Source organism: Condylura cristata, unplaced genomic scaffold (assembly GCF_000260355.1).
Source record: "Condylura cristata isolate star-nosed mole 26May11 unplaced genomic scaffold, ConCri1.0 scaffold00020, whole genome shotgun sequence".
Lineage (NCBI taxonomy): Eukaryota > Metazoa > Chordata > Mammalia > Eulipotyphla > Talpidae > Condylura > Condylura cristata.
This window is the reverse complement of record NW_004567121.1, coordinates 2,251,192-2,271,529: the sequence shown is the minus strand read 5'-3', so window position 1 is coordinate 2,271,529 and position 20,338 is coordinate 2,251,192. Positions and strand designations below refer to the sequence as shown.

Sequence of the window (20,338 nt, the reverse complement as noted above, 5' to 3'; positions counted from 1 at the left end):
CGCGTGGGCCCCAGCATGGCGGCGGCGGTGCGCGCCGCGGGCTGTCTGTCTGCACTGTGCGGCGTGCCGGCGGGTGCGAGCTGGGAAGCCGGGTGCAGGGGTTCTGGATCGGGTGGATGCGGGGAGTTCGCCCGGGACCTATACGCTCGGGTGGAAAGTAGCGAGAACTAGCGGCGTGTGGGCTCCTCGACCGCAGTCGGGGCTATCCGAGCCCGCTGTGTGACCTTGCGCACTTCCTTGCCTTCTCTGGGTGGCTGTAAAGTGAGGCTGTCGATCGCCGGCCAGGGTCACTTCCAGCTCACCAGACCACTCGTGGGTGCTCCCCCGGGTGGGCCAGGGCACTAGCTAGCAAGCAAGCATCACCTTTCTGGCGGGCGCGATCCGCAGTTCATTCTGTGGTGTCAGTGTGGGGGTTCAAGGCAGTTGGCTGCCACCGAGGCTCCAAAGGGAGAGGGGCCAGCTGGGGTAGGGTAGGATTAATGTCAGCCCTTGTAGTTTTCGGGCTGTTCAGTGACTTTGTTAAAGAGGGGGACGTGCAGAACCTTAGGAACTCTAGGGATTTTCCTCCCACCTTTGGTCTGTGGGAGCGGGTGGGCAAGTACGATGCCATCCCAGGGCAGGTGTTTGCCTCTAAGCACGGTTTCGTGATTGACTTTGCGTTTTCTGTAAATTCTGTTCTGTAGTGAGACCACAGTCCAGCGTTGGTAATTCTGAAATCCAAAGACCTGTAAAAACCGACTTCTTTTTTGTTTCTCATTTTGCTGGGAAACGACCTGAAATCACTTAGGGGAACATCTGACAAACTTTTTTACTTTTATCTGGGTTACAACCACCTTCTTTTTCAAGGTTCCATTCAAATAACCCCTAGCTTTTGTTTTGTAGCTTTCTTTCATGAGCTGTTACTGTATGCCAAGGAGCATTTTATGTTGTCTTTTCCCTCACTTCGTTTTCACAGTGCTTTATTATTCCTGTTTTACAGATGAGGGAATTAAGGCACACAGATGTGCCAAATGTGTTCAAGATTAGACTGGGAAAACATCAGGTTTTCCAGCCTATATTGCCTGATCCCGGAGCCTGTTTATTTTTCTTTTTCTGGCATACAGTTTTGTAACAGCTTTATTTGTTCACATATTGTACAGTTTACAGTATTCAAAATTTTTATAGTATATTTATAGACCTTTGCAGTTATCACTGCAGTCAAGAACATTTTCATCACAAACAGATCACTGGCTCTTCAGCTATCTAAGCCCCAGTTTTCCACTGTGTCCAATCCTAGCCAACCACTCCTGTACTTTCTACATCTATAGTTTGCATGTTTGGGAAATTTCATTTAAAGAGCCCTACAGTATATGGTTTCTTGGGGCAGGCTTCTTTCATTCAGCATAAGGTTTTCAGGATTCTTCCTTGCTATAGCATGTGTCATATCAGTATCATTTTTAAGACAATGTTCTAATACCTGTATGTAACCACATTTTGTATATCTGTTCATCAGTTGATGAAAATTTGGTTTGGTACGCCTTTTGTTATAGCCAATGTTGCTGTAGACATTTGTGTACAGAGTTTTTGTGTGTACATATTTAATATCAGTTATGTTATGCCAGGGAATGGAAATGCTATATAAAATGGTAATTTCATGTTTAACTTTTTGAGGAACTCTAGACTGTTTTCTGAACTAGCTATACCATTTTACATTGGCCACCAGCAGTGCATGAAGATTCTTAATTTCTCCACCTCTGGCCACCCACATGTGCTATTATCAGTCCTTTTGATTTTAGTCACCTTGTGGGTGTGAAGCAATTAGCATCAGTTCTTGTACTTATTGGCCATTTGGAGAAATATGTTATATTTAATATTTTGCCCATTGTGAAATTGTGGGTTTTTTTTTAATTAATAAATTGTATGGGTTCTTTATTCAATCTTGATATAAATCCCTTCAGATAGATGGTTTGCAAATACTTTCTGCCATGCCATTTGCTGTCCTTTTACTTTCTTAATGCCCTCAAAGGACACAATTTTAAATGTTGATGGTTTGCTTTTTCTACTTTTTTTTTTCTTGCTCATGGTGTTAGTGTCATGAAAATATGGCCAATTTCATGTTTGTGATGATTAGCCCTGAAGTTATTCAAAGAGTTTTGTGTTTTTTCTCTCACCTTAGCTGTGATCTATTTGGAATTAATTTTTACATACGGGGTGAAAAAGGCTCAATTCCCATCTCTTGCATGTCACTCGTTAGTTTCCCCACCCCCATTTGCGGAAATATTTTTTACCCACTGTTTTTTAAGTCCAATGCTGGTTTAAACTGTCAGAGCCTGTTCTAAAACTCTGTAGCATGTGGAGTTGGTACCTAGTGCGCTTTCAGCCTGCTCCTTCAGGGGAGGGAACAGAGTGCTGAAGGATACCAAGGGAATCAGGGAGGCTTCACCAAGAGGTCATGTTTCAGACAAACCTGGAGAAAGTGCCAGAGATGCAAAAAGGAGGAAGGAGTAGAGCCAGTTAAGCCTGACTGCAGGGGGCGCGGGCAGAGGTAAGGGGGAGAGTTGAGATTGAGACCCATGTGGATGGTTGGGTCACACCTGAAGGCTGTGCTGAAGAGTCTTGATTTGTTCTGCAGGCAGTAAGGAGCCAAAGAAGGCTGGATCAGAGCTGACATGAACAGGCCTGCTATTTTAGCAAGGCCTGTCTGACAGATGTTGAGTGTGAGAGGGACAGACAGAAAGCAGCAGGATCTCTTGAGAGACTGTTGTTACCACATGGCCAAGGGATGTGGGGCCTGGACAAAGGAGAGGTGGACAGGTAGACTGGTTTTTAAAGAAAATTTAGAGTGTGGTAGCTGATTGGCTGTGAAAATGAAGAGATGTGATATCACCTACTTAGGTGGGTAGTCACAGAGCCCAGAAATTACACATTTACTTGGTTCTTTATAGATATTGATATTTTGGGGGTGTTCAAAATACCCCCTTTTTTTAAATAAAAATGTATCTTTAAAAACTTGGTTTTTATTTACAGGACATTTATGGTCCAGGCAACTTTATCTGCACACCTATCCAGCAGCATCTGTTTTGGGGTTGAAACCTGTTCTCAGCAATGGTGAGATTCATTTATCTACCTACCTTTACTTATAAGATCTAATGTTTAAAAAAATGTAAATTAACTAAGCACATTCTTTATAATGGGAATAAATAGCATCTGAAGAATATTCCTCAACTTTTTTATGATTATAATTGTTATATTTCAAGGCTTTAAAGAACAATAGGGAAGCCCTCCCTGGTGCAACGGGTTAAAGCGCAGCACTAGGAGCTAGCAGCAGCCGATTCAGTGGGAGCACTCTGTCTCTGGTGAATTCTCTCACCATTCCCAAAACTCTGGCCTGTACTCAAGTTCTGTATGCATAAATAAATAAATCTTTAAAAAAAAAAAACCAGGCCCTCCCTGGTGGTGCAGCAGGTTAAAGCACTGCACTGAGAAGCTAAAGCCGCTTCCGTATGAGTTCGATTCCCGCCTGCCCCGGAGGTGACCACATGGCGTGGCAGACCTCTCCTGACCCGCCCGCTGCTCCCCTCAGCAGTGTACTTCGTCGATCTGCCTGTTCTGCACCCCACTCTGTCCCTGGTGAATCCTCTCACCCTCCACATCTTTGGCCTGTACCCCAGTTCTGTATGAATAAATAAATAAATCTTTTAAAAAAAACCAAAAAAACCATTGTCAAATGCTATATAATTTCCCTTGCAGTACATAACAACAGAAAACAAAGGAATGTACTAAATAAAGCAAAATAAACTGAAGTCCTGAATTTATTTCAATGAAAGCTAACGCTGTGTATTTACATTTTAGTGAGTAAGTCATTACATGAGCCAGCTTTGTTCCATGTCTTGCTCTGCCACCCAGGTCATGCCCAGGTCTCCAGGACAGTTACATTGTCTTCTGCAACAGCAGAGGGCACCATAGGCCCAGAATAGCGAAAGCTTGAGTGGTAATTGCAGCTTGGCAGTAGCCCTGTGTGAATGAACAGCTCTACCCAGGATGAGCATTTTATTACCTGCCCAAAGTTTTATCCTTTTAAGAAACACTGTTCTAAAGATGTGATTTATTTATGCAAGTACTGCATTTTAGTGACCTCTTTCTGTTAGTGATGATTAGGTTATTTGGTGCTAACAATGTTTCTGCACAGCCTTGAGACATCTGACTGTAGTTTTATTCCATCTGCCTGCAGGAGTTGGAGACCGTCACTTCACCAGCTTGGCACGTGCCCTTCAGACGCAATGCTGGATTTCTCCTCCCAGTCACCTCATGGGCCAACAGAGCAGATCCTATAGTTTCTTCACCAAATGTATGTAGAATGACCACAAATTTCCCATTTCATGGAACAGTAAGATAAGTGGTGCCTTTGTCTTCCACTTTCTTCTAAATGGTCAACACTAATGATTAGTGTCTGATGTGCTATTAAATGTTCTTTTGGGCACACCCTGAATACAGGGATACTTTTGTGTATACATGCTGCCAGCTGTACTTGTATACTGTGCGTTGAGGGCACCAGTTAACTTTAATCTCCTTGTTTGGAGCACTTGAGGCCTAAAGGTATTGAACTGTGGCCCAAATCTCTGCTGATTGAGATTCACACCAAAAATATACTCAAAATCTATTTCCAGTTGCACTTCAGGGCATCTCATTAGGAAAAGTTAATTTTAAATAGCTGAATTGCTAACAGTACTCCTGTTTGTGGTAACATTTGAGATTCCAATCTGAACTGAAGTTTGCTTGACAGGTAATAAATGGACATTGAATTCAACCCAGATTAGGCAAATTAATAGAAATCAGGAAGATAAAGCCAGTTCATTTTAGAGTTTTTGGTAAGTACAGAAAATCAGAATAGAGACAGTCACCTGTCATTCCATCCCCCAGAAATGCTGGGTCTGCTGCTTTTTTCCTGCAGAAGCATATTGTACATTTTACCATGGCCCTGTGTAGGCTTCCCATGCTGTTATGGCCAAAGAGTATTTTATCAGTTGGTGCAAATCACTTTAATTTGAAGCCTTTTGGTAAAGTATTTGTGTAACAACACAGAAAAGAACATCAAGTGTTGGGATTATAAGTAAATTAGATTTAGTTGTATCTGAAGATTTTTGGTGCAAAGAGAATAGAGGCATGGAGAAAGCTGGAACGATTTGCCTCTCCTTGAATATGGCAAAGAGTTGAAATAATACTAAATCTCTTTATATAGCACTTCAGTTAATTAGAGTTAAAACAGTATGTCCTAATGTTAAGATAGCAAAATCTCTTATCAAAATAACAGTTTAGCTTACAGCTATTAAATTATGTTCATGAGCAATATTTTAAGAATATGATATAAGGCGCACAACATATTATGTTACTAAAAATATTCAGGATACAAAGTTATGCTTATAGCCTAATTCTAATTTTGTCTAAAACAGGCAAACTATATAGCTTATTTTTTCAAATATATGTACACACATGCATGAATAGAGAGAGATTCTACATTTTGATCTAATAGTGGTGATGGGGGTTATGATTGTTTTACTTTTTATTCTTCATAATGTCTTTGTTTTTCAGATTTTACAAAATTACTTACTTTTATAATCTGAATGAAGATTTTATTTAAATTTAGAACCATTTTTTATATTATAATAGCATTCAAAACCTGACGTGACTTGATGGTGTTTTTCAAATCTTTCTTACATTTATTAAAAAAAAAGGACTAAATTATTCTTTTACATCTGTGTCAATATCAATTTCCTTTTAAAATCAAATCCCTTTTAATTTTATTGAGTGATTTCTTATTCTGATAGTAAGTGAAGAAAAACTCATTGACCAATCTGAATATGCCCCAACTGAAGTACGTTTATCGTGAACCTTGAAGTTTGGATGGCATTTATAAGCGCCATCACTTGTAAGCAGATAGAAAAGAAAATCAGATCTTTAGTGAGAGTTTGTTTGAGTCTGGTGATTTTATTTCAAACCTGTTTTGGTTCTTCTAAGTATATCAGTGTCAATCTAAAGTTTGAGCTCAACCTTTTGCTATAAGCAGGGACAAGAGAACAACATGTGAGTTGAAATCTCGCTTTTCTGAGTTTTAGTTATAAAGATCAGCTATAATAATATGTGTGCATTTTAAAAAGCAGGATATTATACAGATATACAGCATTTAAATCCAAAACATTTTTCTGTCTCTGTGTTATCTACCCAGAAGATCAAGCCAAGTCTTCAAGAAGCCAGCAAGGAGATCTTTTGAACCCTAAGGGGCTCATAAGAAGGATGAAGATACCTGTGTATATCTTCTAGAATGTGTTTAGTATTTCAGACCTTTATATATATCTTAGGTTTCTGATGAGTACATTTGTAGATTCTGATTCTTTCTTAATAAACTGTTAATGGGACAGAATCTCTATGATTGTAAAATCTTTTGGTACTTTGAGAGACTGGAAGTCCTTAGGAGGACGGTATTTAATATATAGTGTAACTATACCAATGAAATTTGGTAATTGTCAAAAGTAAAGAATCTGAATATTCTACAAGTACAGAAAGGACTGTATACTGATTGAAATGTGTAACAGAAAAAGAATTTAGGATCCTAGAAATTCACAAACAGAAAATGTCAGCAGTGTCAGGGCCTACACATAAAGTGAGACAAGCATTGCCTCGAATACGTGCATGCACGGAAGAGCACTGTCAAACCCCTGCTCACGGAGTCTTCCCTGTGATTTGATTAGACATTGATTAGAATGGAAGATGCTGTGGGCATTTCATTGTGAAGATACTTAAGGTATTTACTGTAGAGCAAACGATGAAAATGATTTATGGGTTCAGACTAAAATGTTGATTTTTATTTAGCCCAAGCAACATGTATTTAGGAAGAACAGTTATTGGTTATCTCAGTGCTTACAATGAAGCAAAAGGGGAAAGAAACCTGTAACCGTTAATAAAATGCCTAGCAAACAAACCTACTGGTAAGTAGCTGGGATTTAGATGACCATCTTTCATAGAGGAAGGCCATGTGCTTTGAAAGTAGAAGAATCATCTCTAAGCTATTCCAAATATGAACGTGTGATATGTACAAAGAATGATTTAATTTTACTTTCACTGTCACAGTAATACAAGTAAATCTGGGCCTTTTTTTTTATTCAGTAGGAGAACATAGATCATTGCTTGAAAATCGAAAAAAAAAATCTTGTTTTATTACAGTGACAGCAGATGAGCTATGGAAAGGTGCTTTAGCAGAGACTGGTGCTGGAGCAAGGAAAGGAAGAGGCAAAAGAACTAAGAAAAAGCGAAGAAAGGATTTGAACAGGGGTCAGATCATTGGAGAAGGTAAGCTTGTTTATAAAAAAAGCCAGTGTGATTTTTAAGGCTCTCCTTCCCCCAACACCTCCCAGAATTGGGCAGTTTGCAAACTAGAAGAATCCAAACCTCTTCCATGAACACTTGGATCTGCTGTTTCAGCATGCAACCAGATGGCTTACCTGTTGCCCTGTGGTTCTGGGGGAGGAAAATCCTGCAGTGCTCTGAGGGCCTCTGCTGTGACAGTCTCTGCCCTCGGCGAACTCATAATTCGCTAATATAATAGATGTAGTGAATGGAAAGGCAGTGGCCTTTGCAGAGGGACAGGTAGTAAATATTTTCAGCTTTGGAAGCCACATGGTTTCTGTTACAGCTGCTCAACTCTGCGTCTGCGCAAAACACGTCAACAATACCTAATCAATGGGCAGAGCGGGGCTCGAGTAAAGCCATGTTTACAGAAAATGACCTGTGGGCTGGATTTGACCCTCGGACTTTAGTTTGCCAGCCCCTGGGGTGCGTGCTTGTTTCCACTTGCGGATTTTGAAGAGTAAAAACTGTGGAATGGACTTGAGTGGACTTTCTGTGTCGTGGTTGCTGACATAACCTGCTGTTTGTTGGTGAGAGTCATCTAGCTAGTGCTGTCTTACCTTGCATGACTTACCTTGTATCTTATTTTAATCGTTTAACTCTCAATAAAAACTTCAAAGACTGAGAGAAACCTCAAGTCCCCTTTGATGCCCTTTTTGGTCTCCCCTATTCCTGATGCCTTCCCCAAGGAAACCACTGGTCCCATTTTGGTCCTCATGACATTTAAAAATGCTTTTATATCCTTTATGCTCTAAAAGAAAAGTTTGTTTTTTTTTATTTTCCCAGTTACTTGCATTTTATTTTATTTTTTTTATTACAAAAGTTTATTTTTACATCATTTTGTACATTTTTTTTCCATCTCGATTGTAATCCCCCGGGTTTCCCATCACCAAATCACCCGTGTGCCATCACCATAATCCCGTGCATTTCTCTCCCCCCTGAAAAGTATTTTTTTTTAACTAAATTATTTCATATGATACATACTGTCTGTAAGATTTATTGTTTTTCACTTAGTAATAGGTTTTGGAAATTATTCCACATCATCTTATAGTGATTCAGAACAGAATATTTCATAGGTTGGATATGCCACAGTTCACTTAACCATTGGACATTTAGATTGTGTCCAACTTCTTTATCTTTACACATAACACTTCATGGCCTCCCTGGTGGCACAGAGAGTTAAAGCACAGCACTATGAAGCTGTCTGCAGCCACTACAGCAGTGCAGTCCCTGGCCTGGAGCTGACCCACATGGTGCAGCAGACCCCTCCGGTCCTACCCGCCCCTCAGCAGTGTATTTCAGTAGATCTGCCTGTTCTCCCCACTGCTCTGGTGAATCCTCTCACCTCCCCCAGCCCCTCCCCATCTCTGGCCTGCACCCCAGCTCTTGTATGCATAAATAAATAAATCTTAAAAAAAACAAAAACAGTTTTTCGGTGGACGTCCTTGTCAAGCACACACATTTTGAGCCTGATGTGAGTGTTTCCAGAGATAATACCATGAAGTGGAATTACTAGCTGATAGGGTAGGCACACCTACACTTTCAGTAGTGCCAAGGAGTCAGCCAAGTGACTATGTTAAAGCTCCTACCAGAAGTGTCATCTGTTTACCCACCTCCTGGCTTTTTAGTATTCAAGGAATGAGTGCTTTTTGCAAGCTCTTATTTTGTATGTTTTTAAATTTTCAGGGCATCATGGCTTCTTATGGCCTGGTTTGAACGTCCCTCTTATGAGAAATGGAGCCGTGCAGGCTATTTCCCAGAGAAGCAAGGAAGAGCAAGAGAAGGTGGAGGCTGATATGGTTCAGCAGAGAGAAGAGTGGGACCGGAAAAGGAAGATGAAGGTCAAACGAGAGCGAGGATGGAGTGGAAACACATGGGGGGGCGTCAGTCTTGGCCCCCCTGACCCGGGTCCCGATGGAGGTAGCAGAGTGCTGGCTTTACTGACCTTTCCAACAAAGAGGGTCCTCATAGTTAGACCCCCTAGTATATTGTAACTACTTTTTTGTTTAGATTGCCTCTTTTCAAGAAAGTGTTTGAACATCTTTGAAATAATATCACATTATTATTCAGTTGTATTTTAATGGGACAGTCGAGGCCCATAACGAAGAAGTATCTGCAGACGGTGCAAAGCACTGGGCTCTGGTGTTTTATTATCTGGTTTCTCGTGAGCACTTACATGTGTGCGATTCTCATGAGCACTTACATGTGTGTGTTTCTCATGAGCACTTACGTGTGTGTGTTTCTCATGAGCATTTACATGTGATGTGCGTTACTCATCTGTTTATAAGCACCTTATAGACTGCAGTTTCTCAAACATCATTCATGGGGTGCCTGTGGAGCAGCCTGGCCCGAGAGTACTGTTTCAGTGACAAAAGATAAACCAGCCAGTTGTCATTAAGCCTCACAAAAGCACACATGAAATAAGAAAACAGTAACATCAGATCAAATTAGAACACAAGGCCCCATCCCCTAAATATGTAAAGAAGTAAAAATCATCAGAACAATTTCTTCTTGTCAATGAGCAGGTAAAGAAGTAGAGGAGAGTTTGACTGCTTTCTTAAATGAAAATTAATGGGGTGTGGTTGAAATGGATAGACTCAGGTGAGCACCCTTGGACTATTAGAAAATGCTTCAGTTGGGAGGATGAAGAAATGGATGGGAGAGGAAATAAGTGGGCCCAGGTCCAGAGGATAGCTAAATGGATTAATGGACAGAAGAAAGAGTAGGTGAGCCTACCTTGGTGGAGGAATGTGTACAGGCAGTGATGAGCATGGCCCCCAGAGGCGCACAGGTTTGAATTGGCTGCTGTGGGGAGTGGAGAAAGACCTTACTGAAAGGACATAAAGGGCTAACAGGAAGCAGGGAGGACTCAACTGAGTTGAATTTTCAGTGACCCAGGTGTAGACTGAGATTTAAACTTGCTCTAGCAATACCCAACAGGCCTGCAGCAGCTAGACTGCTGTGGTTGATTCAGGCCTAGACAGTGTGGTAAAGAGAGAATAGGGTGAGGGAGTTGAGAACATCACAAAGTCTCGTGGACATGATGGGCTGTGGCGTCGTGGCTGTTGAGAGAGATCATGAAGACCCAGCGGAATGACAGGGTAGGGGAAAATGTTGATCAAGAGTCTGGAGCTGCCAGGGAGCTCCAAAGACTACAGCCTTGGGGTTGTAGAGAGAGAACTGGAGGGGCAGGAGGGTGCAGTCGCGAAGACGGTGGGGACAGTAGCTGATGGAAACCAGGTATGCCTCAGAAGATCTGAGATGCTTTCTCTAGAAGTCAGTGAAAAATGCATTTATGCACTACTCACTTTGACACATTTATGTGGTGCCTCTTTGCTCCTTACAGAAACGTATGAGGATTTTGATACCAGGATACTTGAGGTAAGTGTGCTGAATGTAATAGTTGGTTCGGTCTTGGGTGAAGTAAAGATAGGTTAAAAACTGTGATGAAAGCCTTTGATATGTGGCTTTTACTGAGACAGCTGACTTGAGTAAGGAAATAATGGAACTTTAATTTCAGCTAGTTGATTTTGACTCTTCTGACTGCTGCCTTTCTTGGGGGGCTACCAATTGAGGTCTCAAGGCCAAGGGGCCTTGAGAAGTGGTATTGTTGGGAGGTTACATTTAAGCTTCCTCCTTCCTAAAGCCAAAGGAGATTTAGCAATCCATCTGTAGTTCCAAACAGCTGTGTCTGGCACCTGATCCAGGGAGAGGAGCCTGAGATCGCTGACAGGAATTGAGAGCTTGGGCTGTTGTGCATGTCGCTCCCGCAGGCAAGTGACCTACCGGCTGCTGCTTGCACACCCTTTAGCTGGCAGCTTCTGTTGAGTAGATTTCAGTGGCTTTTCTCAGGCAGCTCCCGGAGCCAGCTGTGTGTCTGATGTTCAACACCGTGAGGAACAGTCCCGCTTGGGCTGCTTGTGATTGAACATGCACATTGTTTCCTCAATAGCAATGGTGAGATAGAATTTGACATTTAAAATTAATATTTGTAGGTATTTTTTGTCTCTGGGTCCCAGTTTATATACCTTGTGAAAGTTAATTCCTTTGAAGAATTCTTATATATTGGGAATTTCCTGTGAGATTATTCACGGCAGAGGACTAGCGCCTCCTTTTCCTTGCATCTCATCTCATGGGAAAGTGGCTGGCCGTGTAAGCCACTCCGTTTCATTGTTCCTGGCCATTTAACTATGCTCTCCCAAAATGAGATTTTCCTGTGGTTCATAATAAGCAGGTATTTACAGATACTTCTCAGTTGAGCATAACTCTTAGCATAGAGATCCAGGCTCCCCTAATTATTTCTGTATCATTTCTAAGATGCACATTTTTCTTTATTTTAAAAATCTCTGAATTGGGATATGTCGTATACAGTCACTTATGCTTATTACATTGCATTCACTAGACTAGGGTATATTGAGCTGTAGTTTCACATTCCTTTAAAATGATCTTAGTCAAACCTCTCAACAGCCCTGCAAAAGAGGAAGAGAAAGTCTTTTTTTCTATTCTACATTTAAAAAACAGCCCAAAAATCCATTTCCTTTGAGACAGTTTGCTTTGATGAGGGGACTGATGTTCCTTTCCACCACGTGCACCTCTGTGCAAAGAGGTCACAGGTCCCTACTCCAGTATTTCCCCAAAGGGAAATAGTTATGAAAATTTTGTCTTTTAGGTGAGAAATGTTTTCAATATGACAGCAAAAGAGGGAAGAAAGAAGTCAGTCCGCGTCCTGGTTGCCGTGGGGAACGGCAGAGGAGCTGCAGGTGAGTAAGGCCTGAGGGGCTGGGGGGGGCCCGGGTGGACTGTGGCCTCCAGGGGCTCCTGCCGCTGGCCGCGCTTCTACTGATGAAGCCTTTTTGTGGTTTGGGTTCACAAACCTGTGGCAAACCCAAAAACTACCTTAGAAGGGAAAAAAAGAATAGGTCCCTCTCTGTCTTTTCCTGTGAGAATAATGGTTCTTCACTCTTTATGAGGAAACAGTGGTTTCCGACACTGTGTGTGACTCAGAGGCATAGGTGCACCCGATGCCTGTCACCACACCACCGTCCACCAGGGCTCCCGCAGTCCTCACCCCAGTCCATGCGCCTCTTCCTCATACATTAGTTCCACCGACAGAGAAATAGAATGCAATGTTAACATCTGATCTTGGATTTCAGAGGTACATTCAAATGCATTACTTCCAAATTCATGTGGCCTTAAGCTTTGTCATTCTGACTTGGATAGCAAGTTTTCTATGGACAGAAGAAAAAGGAGATGCTATGAAATATTGCAGAAGCTAAAACTTGAAATAAGGTAAAAGGTGTGTGTCAGTTTGTGCCCCTTTTCATAAATTTGCTTTTTCTTTTAAAGGTTTTGCCATTGGGAAAGCCACAGAACGGATGGACGCTTTTAGGAAAGTAGGTACATTTTTGCTTTGTTGAGAGTAAAGGATCAATAGGATATGTGCTAGACACATGGGAACCACAAAAAGTTTTAAATAATAAAAATAAGAAACATTTCATAAGCCTGCCGTCAAAGGTTACTTATGTCACAAGAAGCATTTTCATAAATACCTAGGTTTTTTGCATCATTTTTGTCAGATTTCTGATCGCTTACCAAAGTTCTGAGCCCACTCAAAGTTTGAAAACACTGGCAGAAAATTCAAAGCTACTAAGGCATTAGTGTTAAGTTTTTTAGGTGTGGTAGTATTATTTTGGTTATGATATTACACATTTAATCCTTAGCTTTCAGAAGACTATACTGAAGTTTGAAGCTTTTCACAATAAAATAATTTACGAAAGGTATTTTTTGAAGTCCTTGGGAAAATATAAATCCCAACAATAGAGTTAAGAAAAAATATTTTTCTTCTTCTAGGCAAAGAACAAAGCAGTTCACTATTTGCACTATATAGAACGATATGAAGACCATACAAGTAAGTGGTGAGCTTTCTTCACAAATTTGCAGGATTTTGTTTCAGTATATGTGGCAGTGTGTCTCTGTGAGCATCTTTGTGATTCTCTGCTTGTCACTATTTTCTGATAAATGAATGTGTCATATGTAGAAACACACTTTCTCTCCTGAGATGGTTAGTAAGGAGTGAAATCAGAGTTTGTCATGCATCCTTTATGTGTGTTGACCTCTTGGGAGTTATGAGCTGCTTTGTGATATTTGCAAGATCCTTAAGCACATACCTAAATCCTTATGTCTGTATTTTTATCCTCCAGTATTCCATGACATTTCTTTAACGTTTAAAAGGACACATATCAAGATGAAGAAACAACCCAGAGGTAACTAAAAACTCTTATAATTTATTGATGATAAAGCAGACAAATTATAATATTTCTATCTTTTCCTCTATCTTGGCTCAACTTTATTTGAACTGTTTTGAAAATGCCAAAATGGAAAGGCCTAAGTTAGATTTAAGAAGGCAGAGGCTTTTGGTTTGGGGTAGAAAGCAGCAGGGGACAGAATAGAAGAGGTCTCTAAAAGCACAGCGAGAAGGCTCTGTGGAGGAGGCATTAAGGGAGGCTTTGAAAGTGAGAAGGAGCCACGCAGGGAGGGTGGCCCAGAAAACACCTGGTGAACATTCCCTGAGGTGGGAAAGCCAGGCGGCGGGAGGTAGTGTCTCTAGGTGAGACTTTTGAGGGGTGTGCTCAAGAAGGGTTTTGTAGGATATGGAGTTCTTCATTTTATTTCAGTGGGAAGTGAAGGACTTTTAATAGGGAGTGATATGTTTGGTGTTTTGAAAGCTCTTCCTGGAGAAGGGATGACAGGTAGACCAGCATATGGTCCGTGGCTGGAGGGGAGACCATCCAAAATGCAGTGCAAGGAGGTGAGAAGGATGGGCCAATGGTTAGGAGAGACTCCTAACCATTAGGAGACAACACATGACCGAAACCAAAAGGTTTTTCCCAGGAGGAGGAAGTAGACCACTGAGCAGTCCGGGAGGAGGAGAGCGCATGTGTCCTCTGTCCTCAGTTAACGCGGATGCGGGCATTGAGCGCTTTCAGGATCGGTTAATCTTTGTATTTTTGCCATGTGTTCAAGAAATTTATGTGTCCATTATTTCTTTGACTTTTAAACATTCAGTTTAAATAAGTGCTACCATGAAAGTCCAGTAAGTTGTCAAGGGCACCCTGGGAGGTAGTGATCCAGAATGCAGCCAGGGTCTCCTGGCCCTGAGCCCAAAGTTGTATGAAGCCGGAGGGTGACGGACCGTCTGCATTGCAGGTGGGTGGGCTGGTGTTTGACCTGTTTTGTTTTCCTTTTCTAGGCTACGGCCTCCGCTGCCACCGGGCCATCATCACCATCTGCCGGCTCATTGGCATCAAAGACTTGTACGCCAAGGTCTCAGGGTCTATGAACATGCTCAACCTCACCCGGGGCCTCTTCTATGGGCTCTCCAGCCAGGTAACCCTTCCCTGGGGTGTGGAACAGAACCTCGAATCTGTATGTCAGTTGTGTGCCTTAGGACAATGTCTTGGGACCTTCTGGAGTTACTCTCCTGAGGCCACCTCAGGGTTCAGGGATTTTTGTTATTTATGGCTTCTGTAGGCTAGCTAATTCAGTAGGAGAGTGAGTTCATGGAAATTCACTTTTAAGTAAATACCTCATCGGTTTTTGAAGTCGCAAAATTAAGCATTTCTAAAAAGCCAGTAATTAACCTTTTTATGAAAAGGGTACATGCTTGTTCTAAAATGCCTCAAAAGAAAAAAATTTAATTTCCTAATTTAGTTCTTTCTCCACCCTGGAGACCTGCTTATGTAGAAGCGCTGTTTCACATTACCTGCCCAGGTAGTGCAGACAGACACCTGGGTTAGTAGGAACTGTGGACATTAATACACCAGGGTATTTCCCTGCACAGCGCAGGCCCTGACTGCGGCTCAGCTGGCCTTGTCAAGCTCAGCGGGATGGCTCCCCGTCACTCCTCACCCTCCATCCCCCCTCAGCTTCTGGATCTGATAGGCATCAGTAGAGCTGCACAAGAAGGAAACACAGTGGTTTTTGAGACTTCATTTGTAAGATTTGACTTCCCTTGTTCCATGGAATAACTCTACATCTGTTTAAAATAAGAAATTAGAGAAAAAGCTTTGGTTAAAAGATTTTTTTTGAACAGAGGTGTGTGTGTGTGTGTGTGTACACTACCTAAAACATCTTTCAAACGCACTTCTAAATCCAATTGAATTGTTAAGAGATTTAATTGATATCACCAAAGTATTGGTTTTAGACAAATCATATTTATAATCAAGTATTTTGAATCTTCTGATGTAATTATCATATCAGCTCTTCTAAATGATATTAGTAAAAAAGTGGTGTTATTTAATGTACCGCTCAAAATCAGACCATCAAGTAAAGCAACATGCCATTGACTATAATATACACCAATTTAAATCAGTTTGTGTTTATGAAACAATTCATCTTTGTTCTAGTTTACAGTAGTATAGTACAAGGTGGCCATTGAGTCTGGAAACAAAGATTGTTTTCTATTAGGTCTTTTAAGGTACTACCAGTGAAGCATAGGGTAGACTTACTTGCTGACTTGTGACCACTTAACGGAGTGAATCCCGTGATCCTCTCATTAAGGGTCAGTAGTTAGAGCTTGTGGCCAGCCTTGTTTCTTAAGGCCACCCATCCAAGCCCCAATTATTCTGAACCAAATCTTGCTACCATTTTATTTCATTGATGTATATTTTAACATATATCTAAGAGATAAGGGCTAAACAGGGCATGAAGTGCTCTGCATTATCATACCTCAAAATTAACAGTGACTCAGACTCAGCAGATATCTAGTCAGTGTCCACAGAAATATATCTGCTTCTCAGATTGAAAAAGATTTTTTTTTTATTACAAAGTTTATTTTTACATCATTTTGCACATTTTTTTTTTCCATCTCGATTGTAATCCCCGCGGGTTTCCCATCACCAAATCACCCCTGTGCCACCACCATAGTCCCGTGAATTTCCCCCCCCCCCCCCCCCCCATTTTTGATACCATTCCCCACTCCACCCCCACAGAAGGTCTCTGGTATGTGGTTGTTCATTATTTTTGTTATTTTCTCGCCTGGTCCATTATACTCCTGCTATGAGTGACACCGTCCGATATTTTTCTTTCTCTTTCTGGCTTATCTCACTAAGCATGATCTTTTCCAGCTCCACCCAAGTTGCTGCAAAAGACATGTGTTTCTCTTTTTTGGTTGCTGAGTAATATTCCATTGTATATATGTACCACATCTTTTTTATCCAGTCATCTACTTTTGGGCATTTGGGCTGCTTCCATGTTTTTCCAATTGTAAATAAAGCAGCAATAAACATGGGGGTACAAGTATCTTTTTCAATCAGTGTTTTTGTGTCTTTTGGGTAGATACCTAGGAGTGGGATTGCTGGGTCGTAGGGAAGCTCCATGTTTAGCAGTTTGAGGAACCTCCAGACAGTTTTCCATAGTGGTTGTACTAGTTTGCATTCCCACCAGCAATGCAGGAGAGTTCCTTTTTCTCCACATCCTCGCCAACATTTGTTGTTGCTAGTTGTTTGAAGATGTGCCATTCTCACTGGGGTGAGGTGGTATCTCATTGTGGTTTTAATTTGCATCTCCCTTATTACGAGTGATGTTGAACATTTTTTCATATGCCTGTTGGCCATCTGCATTTCCTCTTTGGAGAAGTGTCTTTTTAGCTCAACTGCCCATTTTTTGAGTGGGTTGTTTATTTTATTTTTGTTGAGTTTCATCAGTTCTCCGTATATTTTTGTGATCAGTCCTTTATCGCTACTTTTGTGTGAGAAAATGTTTTCCCAATTAGTGATCTTTCTGTTTGTTTTTAGTAATGTCTCTTTTGCTGTACAGAAGCTCTTTAACTTGATGTAGTCCCATCTATTTATCTTTGCCTTCACTATTGTGGCATTGGGTGCTCTGTCTTTAAAGATGTCGCTGAAGTGTATGTCGTGTAGTGTTTGACCCATCTTTGCTTCTAGGTATTTTATGGTTTCTGTTCTTATGTTGAAAAAGATTTTTTACATGACTCGCTTGAATGATATTGAAGCAAAGTCAATAAATTACAAATTTTACTATGTCTTTTAAGTCACTTATAATCTGTAGCATCTTCTTTTTTGCCCTTACAAATTTTTTATTGAAGAAAACAGGTTGTTTATCCTGTAGTTCCCCAGTCTGACCAAATACTTGGGTCCTTAACATCTCTGCCTGCCTGATCTAGGTGCTCGTGAGATTCAAGCTCAGCATGAAGCACCGTCTGGCACTCAGTTGGGCGGGTTTGGAAGGCGAGACACCAGAGGCAGAGGCCCTTCCGCCATCCCAGGGCTGATGGGGCGATGGCTCTGAGGGCTCACTGTCCTTGAGCCACGAAGTAAAGCCCCTGAAATGCGCTTTGAGTCCCCCGAGTGGTAGTGTGCACTGCCAGCCCCTCTCCAGCTCTTGGAAGTGCCTGCCCCATTCTCTAGTTAACAGCGCTCCCTCACAGATCTAACCTAGGATTCTCAATTTGGTCCTGCCAGGAAACCCATCAACAGCGGGCTGATAAGAAGAGTCTCCATGTTGTGGAATTCCGGAAGGAATGTGGCCCTCTGCCCATCGTGGTCGCCTCCCCCCGGGGGGCCTTGAGAGAGGATCCAGAGCCCGAATATGATGTTCCAGACGTCAGGCTGGACTGGGAAGAAATGAAGGCGGCACAGGGCATGAAGCGTTCCGTGTGGGCCGGTCTGAAGAGGCCTGCCGCCTAGGCTGCCCTCTGGCCTCATGCAGCCCCCCCACTCTGTCCACTACCTAGAGGAGACTCCACCCTACGTTGGAATGCAACTTTTTTCCCCAAAGCCAACCTTCTTAATTTATAAATAATAAATGTGACTTTAATTTGTTTAGCACATGCTATATACCTGTCACTGTGATTAGAAATTTCTTATGTGTCTTAGTTTAAGACTGTCTTAAGTATTTATTTAAAGTAGCAAAAGTGAATGGGTTAAGACAGGCCTTATTGTTTGACCCAAGAAAAAGCAATGTTAGAAATAATAATTGCTATAAATCTAGTCAATTTACATAACTGATTTGTTGAAAATGAATTATCATTAGCTTCATTTTACAGAGCAGTTAAATCCTGAATTACAGTCACACAGCTGGAAAGTGGAGAAAAATGATCAAACGTTGTTCTTTTTGACTCTGAAATTCTCTTTGTATTTAAGAGAAGCAGAAGGATCTGCCCATGCCAACACTTACATATAAATGTCCAGAGGACTTTTTTTTTTTTTTAAGATTTATTTGTGCATACAGAACTGGGGTACAGGCCTGAGGTGCAGGGGAGGTGAGAGGATTCATCAGAGACAGAGTGGGGAGCAGAACAGGAGATCTACAAAGTACACTGCTGAGGGAGGGTCAGGAGAGTTAGCTCCAGGGCAGGCCAGGATTGAACTCTTGTGAAAGTGGCTTTAGTTTCTTAGTGCTGTGCTTTAACCCCCTGCTCCTCCAGGGAGGGCCCGCCCATAGGACTTTAATTTGTAATGTGTAAAAGCTGGAAATATGCAAAGGCATCTCATCAGGTGAGCTCACAAGCCGCATGGGCTGAAGACTCCTGCTCAGCAGTGAAGGGCCAGGCTGGGAAGCAGAGAGCATCAACAGCTGCATCTCAGAATAAGTATGTTGCATGAAAGAAGTCAGGCAAAAATGAATACACACTGGATTATCCATTGTATAAAGTTCTAGGAAAAAATGCCAGTCTACAGTGGTAATAGGCAGATCAGTGGTTACTTGGGACAGGACAGGGCAGTCAGGGTGGCAGGAAGAACAAATGGACAGAAGGGACCCGGGGGGCCTGGGGTAACAGGTATGTTCATTCTTTTGGTTGTGACGATTTCAGAGTATTCATGTCAAAAGGTACCAAAGTGAACACTTTAAACACGTGCTATTTATTACTAAAACTTAAAACAGTTACAACCACCAGACGCAGGTAGCATTCCCCAAATAGCCCGCTAGTCTGTGGAATGAGGCAGTGCTGCCACAGTAGAAATTGGTGGCCCTAGTGGTCACCCTTTCTTCTTAATGAAATACTTCGCAGTTAGAAAGCCTTGCCTGAGACATGGGTCAATCATTCCACTTTGAAATACTAGCTGCGGCATCCTCAGGAGCAACATGATTTGTACTACAAAGACTGCCTGGAACCACATTAGTTTCTTTTCCTCTCACGAGGGTTTTTCCAACTTCCAGCCACGGATCACTGCATTCAAACCACGGTTATCACAAACGCAAGGTGTAAGGGTTGTGGGACGGCTTCAGGCAGTTTCCCTGCCTTATTTTTCCCCCCCCCTTTGGTGCAAAGTCAGTGATTCTAGACTCTTAGAGACTTACTCATTATTTTGATGCTTTTATCAAGAATATTTTTTACCTTATATTTATGTCCCATGATTTAAATTTTTTTAATAATGAGTTGACTTTTATGGAGCATTCAGCTGGTACTAGTCAGGTTGTAATCTATTTACATATTTAATAACCCCTGAACACTAAGATTTATAAATTAAATAACTTGCTTCAAGGTGAAATAGCTAAAACAAGGCACAGAGTGGGCACAGGAAGTCTGGGCTTCCGCCAGGCTGCCCCCAATAGGGGCTGGAGAAGGTTCCCAGGGAATCCTTTTGGCAGTGGAAGGGAAACGCCCACCTCAGAGAACTGAGGGAAGCCAGTTCCTTTGGCAGACCTTCGGAAAGAAATTCCTGGAAGCCCTAAGAAGGGAAGGGGATTTTGCCTAGGGCTTCAAGGGATGAGTAGGAGTGTGTGTGTGGCTGGAAGGTGGCCCCTGGGCAAAGGGGACTGTGAGGCACTCTCACAGCAACTTCGGGAACCCCTAACAGGACGCTCTTTGGGGGTAAAGCAGGGCCTCAACCATTTTTGGTCACATTGCTATAGCAGCTTCTGGCAGCTTGGTATAAGCAGGTAGAGTGAGACTCCCTGGGGCCCAGCAGACTGGGCAGCTGCAGTCCAGGAGCCC

The 20,338-nt window shown here is 42.0% G+C and overlaps 1 protein-coding gene across 1 annotated transcript; it reads left to right on the top strand.

The window, feature by feature from the left end:
- The first annotated feature begins 6 nt into the window (after positions 1-6).
- On the top strand, positions 7-18,234 carry MRPS5 (mitochondrial ribosomal protein S5). The gene is made up of 12 exons (XM_012727311.1): positions 7-73; positions 3,007-3,087; positions 4,211-4,327; positions 7,198-7,323; positions 9,067-9,300; positions 10,727-10,761; positions 12,050-12,140; positions 12,727-12,773; positions 13,231-13,288; positions 13,581-13,643; positions 14,630-14,766; positions 17,862-18,234. Exons 1-12 carry the CDS (start codon positions 16-18, stop codon positions 18,084-18,086), a joined length of 1,272 nt encoding a protein of 423 aa, XP_012582765.1. The 5' UTR covers positions 7-15; the 3' UTR covers positions 18,087-18,234.
- Positions 18,235-20,338: the final 2,104 nt, after the last annotated feature.